This window comes from Meriones unguiculatus, chromosome 14 (genome assembly GCF_030254825.1).
Source record: "Meriones unguiculatus strain TT.TT164.6M chromosome 14, Bangor_MerUng_6.1, whole genome shotgun sequence".
In the NCBI taxonomy this organism is placed as follows: Eukaryota; Metazoa; Chordata; class Mammalia; order Rodentia; family Muridae; genus Meriones; species Meriones unguiculatus.
In genome coordinates, this window is record NC_083361.1 from 69,091,332 (window position 1) to 69,104,027 (window position 12,696).

The 12,696-nt window shown below is 42.9% G+C and overlaps 1 protein-coding gene across 3 annotated transcripts in view; it reads right to left on the reverse strand.

Annotated features, from left to right (window-relative positions):
* Sec11a (SEC11 homolog A, signal peptidase complex subunit) overlaps positions 1–12,696 on the reverse strand; it is a 37,831-nt gene that overhangs the window by 1,308 nt on the left and 23,827 nt on the right. For 2 of the 3 annotated variants that reach the window (XM_060367437.1, XM_021663228.2), the window contains exons 3-4: positions 12,274–12,423; positions 7,371–7,490 (exon numbers count right to left, since the gene is read on the reverse strand). In XM_060367437.1, the coding sequence (XP_060223420.1) occupies positions 7,371–7,490; positions 12,274–12,423 (270 nt within the window). Of the gene's footprint in view, positions 1–6,741; positions 6,777–7,370; positions 7,491–12,273; positions 12,424–12,696 lie in introns of all 3 variants that reach the window. The other variant, XM_060367436.1, reaches the window with a different exon arrangement.

Here is a 12,696-nt window from a genome sequence, read left to right on the forward strand (position 1 = left end):
TCCCGATTTTACTTTTCACACAGGATCTTGAAATGTAGCCCACGTGGCCTTGAGCTTACTCCCACCTGCCTTAGTCTCCTAAAATGTTGGAGTGAGGACATGTGCCACCATGCCTAGCTCTGAAATTTTTCTAGAACTATTTTTATCACCCATCGAGCAAACAAGTCTTACCCTCCATCTTCCTGTACACTTTTTCATTATTTGATGATTTTAATATTTACTTTTATTTTATGTGAGTTGGTGTTTTGTCTGTATGTCCATGTGAGGGTGTCAAAGTTTGGAGTTACAGTAATTAGCTGTCTGTGGGTACTGGGAATCGAACCTGGGTCCTCTGGAAGAGCAGTCAGCGTTCTTAACTTGGAGCCATCTGTCCAGCTCCAGTATTTGATTTTTAAAAAAATATTTAGATCTATTTATTTTATTTATGTGTGTGAGTGTTTTGCCTGTGTGTGTATATGTATATATGCCTGGTGCCCACAGACGTCAGTAGAGGGCACTGGATCCCCTGGAAATGGAGTTAGAGATAGATGGCTGTGAGCTGCATGTGGGGGCTGAGATTCAACCCAAGTCCCCTGAATGAAGCAATTGGTGCCCTTAACCTCTGAACCACCTCCTCAGTCCTGTGTTCACACTAGCTTTCTTTTTCTTCATCTCTTCAAAGTGGGCAAACCCACTGGGTGGAAGATCTGAAAGCACTAAACACACTTGCCTTTGAGGTCTTTTCACAACTTATACTAATTTGTTGCACTGCTAATTACACGGTTTCCGCCTCCCCTTCAGACTCTAGGAGACAGCAATCTTCTTCTCTCACACCCTCAAGGCCTTGTAAGTAAGTCCAACCTTCCAGTAAACATGTGTCCAGGTACACACACACAGGCACACACACAGACACAGACACACACACACACATGCCCGGCATGAAGCCCTGGGTTTGATCTCCAACAGCACACAATCAGGTGTGGGGTTCACCTGCGCTGCTAACATTTGGCGGAGGCCGGATGATCGGTCATTCTCAGCTACAGTAGCGCTTGAGGCCCTCGTGGGCTACCTGAAACCTCGTATCAAACACACATAAAACCACCACCTACAATTTTCTACTGTCCCCAGATTTTCTGAGTCAACAAATCCCTGAAAGATACACCCCAGGTAAGTTCTTGCACACTCAAGTTCAGGATGTTAAGGTCTGACATAAGGTGCATGAAACAGGTATGTGGGGCAAGCAGCTTCGCCACAGCACACCCATGTGAACATGTGGGCTCTCCGAGAGCTGGAAGGAGACAACTACAAAATGCTGCTAAGCTCTGGGAAGAAGGGTATCGCTAATGGCTTGCAAGTCGAGCCTGCAGCACTTTCTCCGGCACTGCTCAGGCTCACGGGCATGTTAAAGCAGGGCTGCTCATCAGCAGAGTAAGACTTTACATAAGTAAACAAAGGGCGCTCACAACTACCTCCAGCACCAGCTCCTGCCATGCCATCACCTACAGGGTAGAGTATGGGCTGGAGTTGATTGCCGTGAGTGCTGTTAAGGCTGCTGGGGCACCGCCATGCCATCACCTCAGCTCTGAGGGAGGCGGAGGCTGGACTGACTGCGCCTGCACAGGGGCTTCACCTTTTATTTACATGTACACTTGTACACTTTTGTAGACTTGTACACTTTTATGGAACGCCTCTTAATATATTCCTCTTAATATACTGCCGGAGTACAAAGTAAGATATTCACTTAAAAAAAAAAGGTCTGCTAAATAACTAGCATTACAACTGATATTTACAGAAAAAGTAAAGGCTAGAGAGATGGCTCAGGGGTTAAGAGCACAGGCTCATCCAGAGGACTGGGTGAGACTCCCAACACTCCCACGGTCGCCTAACAATGGTGTGTAACCCTGGTCCCTCTTCTGGCCTCCTCTGGCAGCAGACACACGAGGTGTAGACGTAAATGCAAACCAAACAGTCACGCTGTTAAGTTTCAAACCCAGGGCAGTGGCAAGCGGACCTGGCCTCCAGGTCCTCCTGGCATCCCCTACCCTCCATCTACCCTGAACTCTGCAGCCCAGGACCTGGGCTGCCCCTCCCTTCTGTACCTCTGGATTCCTGGCTGTTGTACCTGGTCCTGTCTCTCCCCTCTCTTCTCTTCCCCCTCTCCCCACATGGTTCAGTGTCATGACCACTCTGGACTCTCCCAGATGTGTCTGCTTCTTGCGATGTTCTCCCTTTTATCCTTTCCTTTCTATTTCTTTTCTCATTCACATACACATTAAAAACATATTTTAAAAAATAAAGAGAAGGGGGCTGGAGCGATGGCTCAGCGGTTGAGAGCACTGGCTGTTCTTCCAGGGGACCCATGTTCAATTCCCAGCACCCACAAGACAGCTCACAACTGTCTGTATTTCCGAGCTGATACCCTTACACAGACATACATGCAGGCTAAACACCAATGCACATAAAGGTAAAAAAAAAAAAGGCAGTTCAGTGTCCAAGTGGATTCCATAGTAATGGGAAGAGGGACTACCTCTGACATAAACTGATTGGCCTGCTCTTTGATCACCTCTCCCTGAGGGGGAAGCAGCCTTACCAGGACACAGAGGAAGACAATGCAGCCACTCCTGATAAGATCTGATAGACTAAGATCAGAAGGAAGGAGAGGGGGACCTCCCCTATCAGTGGACTTGGGGAGGGACATGCGTGAAGAAGGGAGAAAGAAGGTGGGATTAGGAGGGGAGGTGGGAGGGGTTTATGGGGGGATACAAAGTGAATAAAGTGTAATTAATAAAAGTTTAAAAAGAGAGAGCAAGAATGAACATATCAGCTTAAACACCAAATAGTAAAGAAAATAGGATACACAAATTAAGAGTGGATCTAGATTTAAGAATTTTGAGGCAAGCTGGGAGTAGCAGTGCACAGCTTTAAATGTGATGGCTAAAGTTATGTTTTAAGTTTAAACTGATGTGCTGAAGACATCTAGAAACCAAAAATGCCTCTCACCTGTGAGCCTCCCTCCTCCAACAACAGGTAATTTTCTAGAAGGCTGGGGATTGTTCATTTAAGACAGCAAGCCACATGTTTTCGAGTCTGTGAAAGCTGCCCCGACTACACAGGGTGTGCCTGATGGCACACAGCTGGGAGGAACAGCAAGCACGGGAAGATGCATGCTTGCTCCTAACAGGACCAAGTGGGAAGCACACAGCCTCATTGGCTTGGCCTTTATAAGCACCTGACTTTTGTAATTTGGTGTCATGCTCTGGGAATCCCAGGGATGGACCTGCCCAAATTGTCCTGGCTAGTATTTAATAAACTTGTTTCAAATTCGGCTCAAAAACTATGGTAGTGATGAGAGTAACATACTCCCAGCCCTTGGGAGACAGGGGCAAGTGGATCCTTATGAGTTTGAGGCCAGTCTGATCCATATGAAGCCAGCCAGATCTCCACAGTGACACCCTGTCTCGAAGAAACAAAAAATAAAATAAAACAGAAATTTGGGGCTGACAAGATGATTCACTGGGTAAAGGGTCTTGCAACCAAGACTGACAATCTGAGTTTGAGCCCTGGAACATGGATGGTGGGAAGAAAGAACCCATTCCTCTGGGCTGTCCTCGAGCCTCTACACTGGAATCTTGACATAATCATACACACTCATACAAAAGAAAGTATTAAAAAAACACACACACACACACACAGCAGGGAGGCAGAGAGAGGTAATCTCTGGGAGTTTGAGGCCAGCATGGTCTACAAAGTGAGTCCAGAACAGTCAAGTTACACAATGAAACTGTCAAAAAAAAAAAAAAAAAAAAAAAAAAAAAGTCTGGGCTCAGAAGCCATCTTAATAAAATACTATACTATATAATGATCCCAGGATCGTGTTTCATTTCTGGAATGACCTGCTTGGAGTTTAGTGATAAGATTTCGTGTAGCTCAAGCTAGTCATGAACTTTTCATCCAGTTAGGACAGGCATGCAACCACCAAGCCTACCTGGTAAAAGTGCATTTTAAAAGGTATATTCATAAAGAATAAATAAATTGTAGTTCTTGATTTCAGTCAAGAAAGAACTCACACCAAACGTTTGGAACTATTTTAAGATTTATTATTTTCTGTGCATGCATGTTTTGCCTGCATGCCCGTCTGCACACCTCATGCAGGCCTGCTACTCGACAAAGGAGGCGGTGAGCTTCCATGGGGTGCTGGGAACTCAACAAGGGCTCTTACCCACAATCCAGGCCCTATTTAATTTTCAAAATATGGTCTCAGCTGGGTGCAATGGCACACGCCTGTAATCCCAGCACTCGGGGAGGCAGAGGCAAGTGAATCCTTATGAGTTTGAGGCCAGCCTGGTCTACAAAGCAAGTCCAGGACAGCCTAGGCTACCCAGAGAAACCCTGTTTCAGAATAAAAAAAAACCCAAAAACATATATTCTCACTATGCTGCTGCAAACAGCTTCCCCTCAAGAGAGGCCCTGTCCCAGCTCCACGTACTTGGGGTTACACACACGCGCCACTTGCATCTAAACATAAGCTTTACTTTTTATTTACATTTAATTTGCGTGCATTTTATGGGATATCACTTTTTATGGGCTCTTTTCATATATGTATATAGTGTACAGTAAACAAGTCAGGGTAATTAGCATTTCCATTCCATTATCAAAGCCTGTGGCAAACTTTAAGAGCAGACACTTTGCCTGGTACACTTCCCTTTAAGAACATATTTCCTCTTCCAGTGGGACAGCTCTGCTGAGATGCTTCAAACATCATTATTCTAGTTTTTCCTTCCTTAGTTTCATGCTTTTTTTCACTATAATATTTTGTATCAACTACTTTCTCATCTTTTTCTCCCACTGCTCTCAACTCAGTGACTAACAGGTCCTCTTGCGTTTTTTTTTTTTAACTTTCTGACTTTCCAAAATCATCTCTATTAAATATTTAGTTGGTACAGTATTAGTTACATTTTTAAAAACTTTATTGCATGCTGCAAGAGGAATTAACCTTGAAAATTAAGACAGATGAAGGAAGCCAAACAGAGAAGACCACAACTGTATGATTTTGTTTGCATGAAATACTGCAAACAGGGGGCTGGAGAAGATGGTTCAGAGGTCTAGAGCACTGGCTGATCTTCCAAAGGTCCTGAGTTCAATTCCCAGCAACCACATTGTGGCTCACAACCATCTGTCGTGAGATCTAGTGCCCTCTTCTGGCATGCTGGAAAAATGCTGTATAAGAAAATAATAAATAAATCTAAAAAAAAAAATACTGCAAACAGGCCAATCCCGAGAGAGTAGGTTAGCGTGGTCAGCAGCTGCAGGAGGAAGGGGAGGAGATGTGACTGCTAGTGAGTGTGGAGGATTACTGAGGACGGCCAGAACTGTGCTGGAATTAGATAGTGGTGATGGCTCCACAAATTTATAGATATACTAACGTCTGGAAGTTATTCTCCTCAGAGAATCTTATATGTGAATTGTTTCAGCAACATTTTTAAAAACAGTCTGGCTCAGAACCATAGGTATATGAGCGCAGTAATCTTTACTTCCTAAAGATACTTTCTGAAACAGTCTGGCTCAGAACCATAGGTATATGTGTGCAAAACTATCTTTACTTTCTAAAGACAGTTGTACCAGAGTCACAAGCTTGCCTGTAAGAGTGAGGCACAGGCTGATTCTGTGTTTTATAAATACAATTTCCACATGATTCATTACATTATACGTCAAACTCAATGGGGGGGATAATCGATGAAAACTGAGTTACAGTGAAACTTCTGTCTGCCAGCTGCTCATGTCCCAGGTGTTTTATATTTCAAAGAAACTTTACTCAATTCAGATTATTACATTTTTAAATTAAACGCCACTAAAGGACTTATATCGTCAAAGGTGAAATTTTAATTTAATTTTTATATAGTTTGGAATTTTAAAAGACAGAGAAACCCTGTTTTGAAAAACCAAACCAAACCACTTACATCTTTATCCCTACACAGGTTAATAGTAAATATTGGCGGAGGAGAAAAAAAAAGCAACCCTACTTTCTGATAACTGCTATTTCCTTATTCTAAATGTATCTGCAGATTTACAACTAGAAGAAAAACAAAGACTAAAGAGATTAATGAGTCTGAAAAAACCATGAGAGGAGCATCTTCGGAAATGAGGAAATTTGGAAATATATTTATTTCTCAGAGCCACCAATGACCTAGTGTGGACTATGCTACAAATCCCCCTGAAGTTAGATCGGCACGCACGCACACACATGCAGACAAAACACAACACAACAGTCCTTGTTCTGATCTGGATTCCTTTACATCTTTCACGCTGCAACTGAAGAAACTTTCATTCAATAGTCACTTCCTTCTGCACAGCATAGTGTCAGGGCAAGATGGCCTATGCATAATTGACTTATTTAGTACAGAGGACCAGGGGTTCTGTCAACAGTAAGAATGCTATGAAGCACCCGAAGAAAGAACCAGCACCCACCCATTTGAGGGACACCATGCCAGCGATTCTGTGATGGCTCAGAGGGTGGGCGCTGGAGTTTCCTGCCACTTAGTGCCACCATCAGCATGATCTCAGATACATAACATGGCTTGTCTGAGTTTCCTCATCTGCAGAATGGGAATCTTAGGGTTGTTTGGAGGTTAAAATGAAGCAATACTTAGAAGGCACATACAATGAGTGTCTGGAATACAGCAAGCCCTAATAAAGGTGAGTTGTCGTTAATACTATTAATACATCAAAGTAGTAATTCCATACTTCCTTACACCAGTAACTTACAATTCCTCTCCTCCACTGATCTGTTCTCCTGATATCTGAAATAAATAGGCTTAATATAATTTAAGACTTTCATTTGACCTCATCAACTTCAAGACTAGAAATAAAACAATATGACACATTAACACAATAAAATTAATTTAGATGAACAATTGTCTCAATAAAATTCTAATGAGCAGTAATAATACTACTCTAGATCCTGATTATCAATACTCCTTAGGTAAACTGAAGAAGTGATTCTTGTTCTTAGAGACGAGGTCTCAGGTAGCACAGACTAGTGGTAAACTCATAGCTTTGTAGTGAGTCTGGCCCTGAATTCTTGATCCTCTTGCCTTTACCTCCTAGGAGCTGGAATTACAGCGTGTGCCACCACCCCTGGCTAACACATTGTTTTTTAGTTGTGATATGCACTCTCTCTCTTCACTAGTATTCTACTCTCTATGTGCCCACTCCTCCCCTCAGGAATAGTATGCCTTAAGACTTGGCTGCTTTGTAAGATGTGTATCTTTTAAAGGACAAAGAGATAACTTGGCGGAACCAGGACCAACTGTGCACACAGCTCTGCCCCGTCAGTCGGTAAGACCCTGTTTAAAGTAATGTGAAAAGCTCAAGGTGTTCCCCTGGATGCTTACCCCCTCGCTCGCCCTACAACGTCTTTCTTCTCTAGCCAATGTTGTCCTTGTTTATAGAGGCCTCGGTCATCAACAGCATTGTTATCTCCTTTGGTTAAAAACTTGATATGTCCATCTTGCCTTAAAAAAGAAAGAAAAACACAAGTCACCAAACACACTCACAACATTTAATGCACAGAATTGGCTCTTATCAACAAGCACTGCGTGATCAATCATCATGTCTAATAGCAATTCTTGTGTTATTTTTTTAAAGATTTATTTATTTATTAGTTATACAGCATTCTGTCTGCATGTGTGCTAGCACACCACAGCTTACTATAGATGGTCATGAGGCACCATGTGGTTGCTGGAAATTGAACTCAGGACCTTAGGACACACAGCCAGTGTTCTTAACCTCTGAGCCATCTCTCCAGCCTGCAATTCTTTTAATTGGCTAAAAGAATGTTTATAGTTGGACTGTTTAGCATAGAGAAAGATTAGAAATAAGTGAGAAGTTTAACATTGAGGAGCCAAAATACTATATAAGCATTATGAACACTTTGTAGAGGAAATGAACGAAATGATACTAGATGATCATGAAGATTTACTTGAAGAAAAACTAGCATATAAAACAAACCTCATTTTATATTTAATATTCACAACCAATTTCCTACTAACGTAAAACTCAAAGGACACCTTAAATTACCCCTCAGGAAGTAACTGTCAAAGTAAAGACCACTGAATAGCTCAGTTCCTTTAAGCAACATGAAAATTTCTGCATGGAAAAAAAGAGTGTTGGAAAAGGAACCTCTAGAGCTAAGTGTCTATAAAGTGCAGCTGGTGTGATGGCTCAGCAGGTAAAGGCACTTGTCACCAAGTCTGACAACCCGAATTTGGTCTCCAGAAACCACACTGTATGAGGAAAGAACCAACTTCCCCAAGTTGTTCCCTGACCTCCATTAGTATAGCAGTGCCTCCCAAATGAAGAACAGCAATTCATAAAACAGAGGTAATTAAACAATGTTCCAAGTGTCTGCTGCAGTTACATCAACCAACCTCAGCCAAGGACCTTACCTGACCTAAGTTCAAACACTTAAAGTCACAATGAAATTGGTAAGTTGAACAACAACTAGAAACTCAATAATTTTAAGAAATTGTTCATTTTAATTTATCATATATTTAGTTATTATTTCTATTATATTTCATTATACTCACTATTATAGCATAATTTATTCCCCACACTAATTATAGTTTTAGTTTGTAAATGGCTGTTTTATAGAAATTTATCAAAATACTCGTTATATACTATAATATTGAAGATCTAGGCCAAAATAATACAACAGGAGGAAGAAAGGAACGTGTAGTCACACAGAAATGGCCACATGCTGCCTGGCAGATGCGGACACATGGGGTTCATTAGATCCCACTGCGCGTGCCTGAAAACCTCTAAATACAAAATCTCAGGGTTACAATAACAGAGCAAGGGATAAACAGCAGCGACCTACGGCATGCTTTAACTGCACAGTGCCTTCTTTTCTCTCTAGCAAGTACGAAGTTGTTGGAAAAACAAGTTTTACCAGAAAGCAAAGCTCCAGTGCTTCAGGTGTGGTAGCCCTTGTAAGAACACTATCCTGGGTGAGGTGTGGTGGCACATGCTTTTAATCCCAACACAGAGGAAGCTGGCTGGATTTCTGTGAGTTCAAGGTCAGCCCAACCAACACTGCAAGTTCAAGGACAGCCAGGGCTGCACAGAGAAGCCAACTCAAAAACAAACATAACAAAACAGAAAAAGCAAAGCTACAAAATATTCTGCGCAATAAAAAACTGGCTGCTCTGGGGCTGGCTGCTCTGGGGCTGGCAGCAGAGTGTCGCGAGTGCTTGGCTAGCCTACCCTAGGCCTTCACTTCAGTCGCAGCCCGCACCAGCTGCGCAGGGCAGCACAGCACACAATCCTGATGTCTGTTCTGCTCACAGAGAGCTGGAAGACAGCCTGGGCTACAGGCCGTCTCAGGAAAGAAAAAAAAAAAGTCAAGGAATTTAATGCTACTAAAGAATAGCAATTTACAAATTGCTTTTTAGACTTATTTGTCTATGTATTAATGTTTTGCTTGCTTATATGTATGTGCAACATGCATGCGCCTGGTGCCTACAGAGGGCAGAAGAGGGCACTGGATCCCCTGGACCTGAAGGTACATGTGGATAACAGGAATGGAAGCAGGTCCTCTGCAAGAGCAACAACTCTTTCAATCATTGAGTCACCTCTCAAGCCCAACCTCTGGTAATTTTAAAATTTAATTGAAAACAAAGCAAAATTTACAGTTAATAAAGATCAAACTAAATTAATCCAAGTGTCTTTAACAATCGCAGCCTATAAAAAAATTAGCTTCAGGTTTCTACTGACTAATATCCACTCAGGAAACTCACTCCCAAGATGCTAGAACTGCAGGTGAAAATTGGGAGGTGTTGCAAACACCAAGACAGTTAAGTGCAAATGCCACATTCAAAATGAGGTTCCGATTTAAAAGAAAGATGCAAATATATACAGAGCACTGTAGCTGACAAGTCAGTAAGTGCAAGAATGTCTGAGATATTCTGGAGGGTTAAAGAGGACAGGTGCCAGCAGCCACTGACTGTAAGAGAGCATCAAGAGCATCAGAGGGGAAGAGTAAGTTCAACCAGGAAAAGACACCAGCCACTCAGCGCGGGAAGTAAAATCCAACAGAAGAGACAGACACGAAGGAAAGGAATGCTGCGGACTGGGCTATCCCCAAAGACCTGCTTGCCACAGAACAATACTCACACGCTTTCCCCTGCTGGGCTGTAATCAGGAGAGAGTACTACCTTTTCCTGCAACAGCACACTCCTTCCTCGTCTACTTGAAGGCAGAACGTATGTTCTTCCCTGGTGACCACCCCTCAATACACCTACTAAGATCTGCTCCAGCCAGGTGTGGGGATGCCCGCATGGAATCCCAACATCCAGAAGGCACAAGAGAGGTCACCAAAAATTCTGACCGTGAGTATTGGGGTACAGGCAACCTTCCCTCACTCTGCTACCCTGGATGGCCTGCAATGTGCTCCCCTCTTGACCTCACCTTTCTGGTGCTGGGATTAAGGTGAGCATCACCCCACATGAGTACCTATTAAATGGAGAAAAACTATAAGATGCTGAGCCAGTCAGTATTAATTGAGGACTTTCTCCATGCAAGAGAGCTTTTCGGGTCCCTAGTCCATTTTTTTCTCCCTTCTCATGAAAGTTTTAACTACAAATACTACAGACTTGAAAGGACAGGAGTGCAGAGCTGGGCAGAGACCACCCACTTAAAAGCTCATGATTTATGTTTCTGAAATCTTTACATTATCTCAAGAAAATGAGACCCAGGGAAGCAGAAGTTTTTCTTCCCTGTTCTCACTCTGAGGTAAACACGCTTTTTTTTTTTGCTTCTAAAATGAAAGATTCTACTCAGAAAAACAATTTAGACCACGCATGGTGGTGTACACCTGTAATCCCAGCACTCAGGGAGGCAGAGACAGGTGTTTCTCTGTGAGTTTGAGGCCAGCCTGGTTTACAGAGTGAGTATAGGACAGATAGGATTACACAGAGAAACTGTTGGAAGGAGAGAGGAAGGGAGGGAAAGAAAAAGAAATAAAGAAAAAGAGAAAGAAAGGAAGAAAGGAAGGAAGGAAGGAGGAAGGAAGGAAGGAAGGAAGGAAGGAAGGAAGGAAAGAAAGAAAGAGAAAGAAGGAAGGAAGGAAGGAAAGAAAGAAGACAGAGGCAGACAATGTATATTTTAGACCTTTATCTTGGGCTTCACGCACTGGCACATGTTCATAAATCCTGCACTCGTGAGGCAAGAGCAGGAAGGTCAGAAGGATTCATTCAGTGTTGTGCACACCACGTGTACATGTGGAGTTCAGACCTCTCCAGCCCGGTCTCCTACCATGTGGGTCCTGGGGACTGAATTCAGGCCATCAGGCTTGGTCATAAACCATCTTCCCAGGCTCTTAAAAATGTTTACACTTTAAATTCATTCATCATTATGTTGTGTCTATATATTGTCATGGAGCAGGCACTGTAGAGGTTACAGGACAACTTTTGAACTTTGGTTTTGTCCTACCATGGGTCCTGGGGACTGAACTCAGGTCATCAGGCCTGACAGCAAGCACTCTGATCTGCTGAGCCACCCAGCCAGGTGGCTGACCTTTGAAAAGTGGATAAATTTGGGTCTGGCCTGGTTAATTCCAGTATTCCAAAAGAAGTTGACAAATTTATTATTGTTATACTGCCTTATTGCTTTTGTTGTCATTTTAAGGTTTCTCTATTCATCAGGATTACTTATTCCATTATATCAGGGAATTACTTTTAGAATTAACCTTTATAACATGATTTTTGGGAAGGTCAAGGGTTTCTTGTTCTTTACAATGTTTTATTATTAGAGAAGAGCCTCATTTATTTAGCCCAGGCTAGCCTTCAACTTGCTATGTAAGCAAACAATGACCCTAACTTGTCTGCCTCTGCCTCCCAAGTCCTGACATTACAAATATGCACCCCAAGGCCTGGGTTTTGCATTTCAGTGTTGAGCTAGGGCTTCATTCCAGTAACTGAGCTACATCTCCAGCCCTCTTTATTAATTAAAAAAAAGTTTTATGTTTATGAGTGTTTTGCCTGCATGTATGTGCACCAAAGACATGCCTGGTGCCTCCAGAGGTTGGCAGAAGGCATCAGATCACCTGAAACTGAAGTTACAGATGGTTGTGAGCCATCCTGTAGGTGGGTGCTGGAGAACCAAACCTGGGCGCTCTGCAAGAGCAGCAAGTGCTCTTTCCTGCTGAGCCAGCTCTCCAGCCCCCATCCTCTTCAACACATTCTGTATATCAAAATTAAACACTTCAGACTGTAACACAGACGAAAGGCTGGCATGTACTTTTCATGGATCTTCAGGACTCGATGCACTATAGGAATCTCTCTTCCTTCTATCCTGAAAACAACGATTTCCCCGACTCGTATGGGATCTTCAACACGGTTTGTGAGGAAAAGGAGATCCCCTCTGTGAAACGCAGGCTCCATGCTGCCACTGGAAGGGAAAAAGATACACAAGGGCAGGTTACATTTATTCAAAACTAGACATTCAACAAACAGCTGCCAGTGGACCTCTGAGGTACTGTCTCAGCACAAGAACCATAGATGACACTGTCCTCAAAACAGGTTGCCCGAATCCATGCTCTTTCATTCAGTCATCATTCACTCACTCACTTGGGAGACGTAGTTACAATCTCACGGTATAGATCAGGCTGCCCTCAAACCTATGGCAATTTTCTTGCCTTAGCCTCCCAAGTCCTGAGATTAC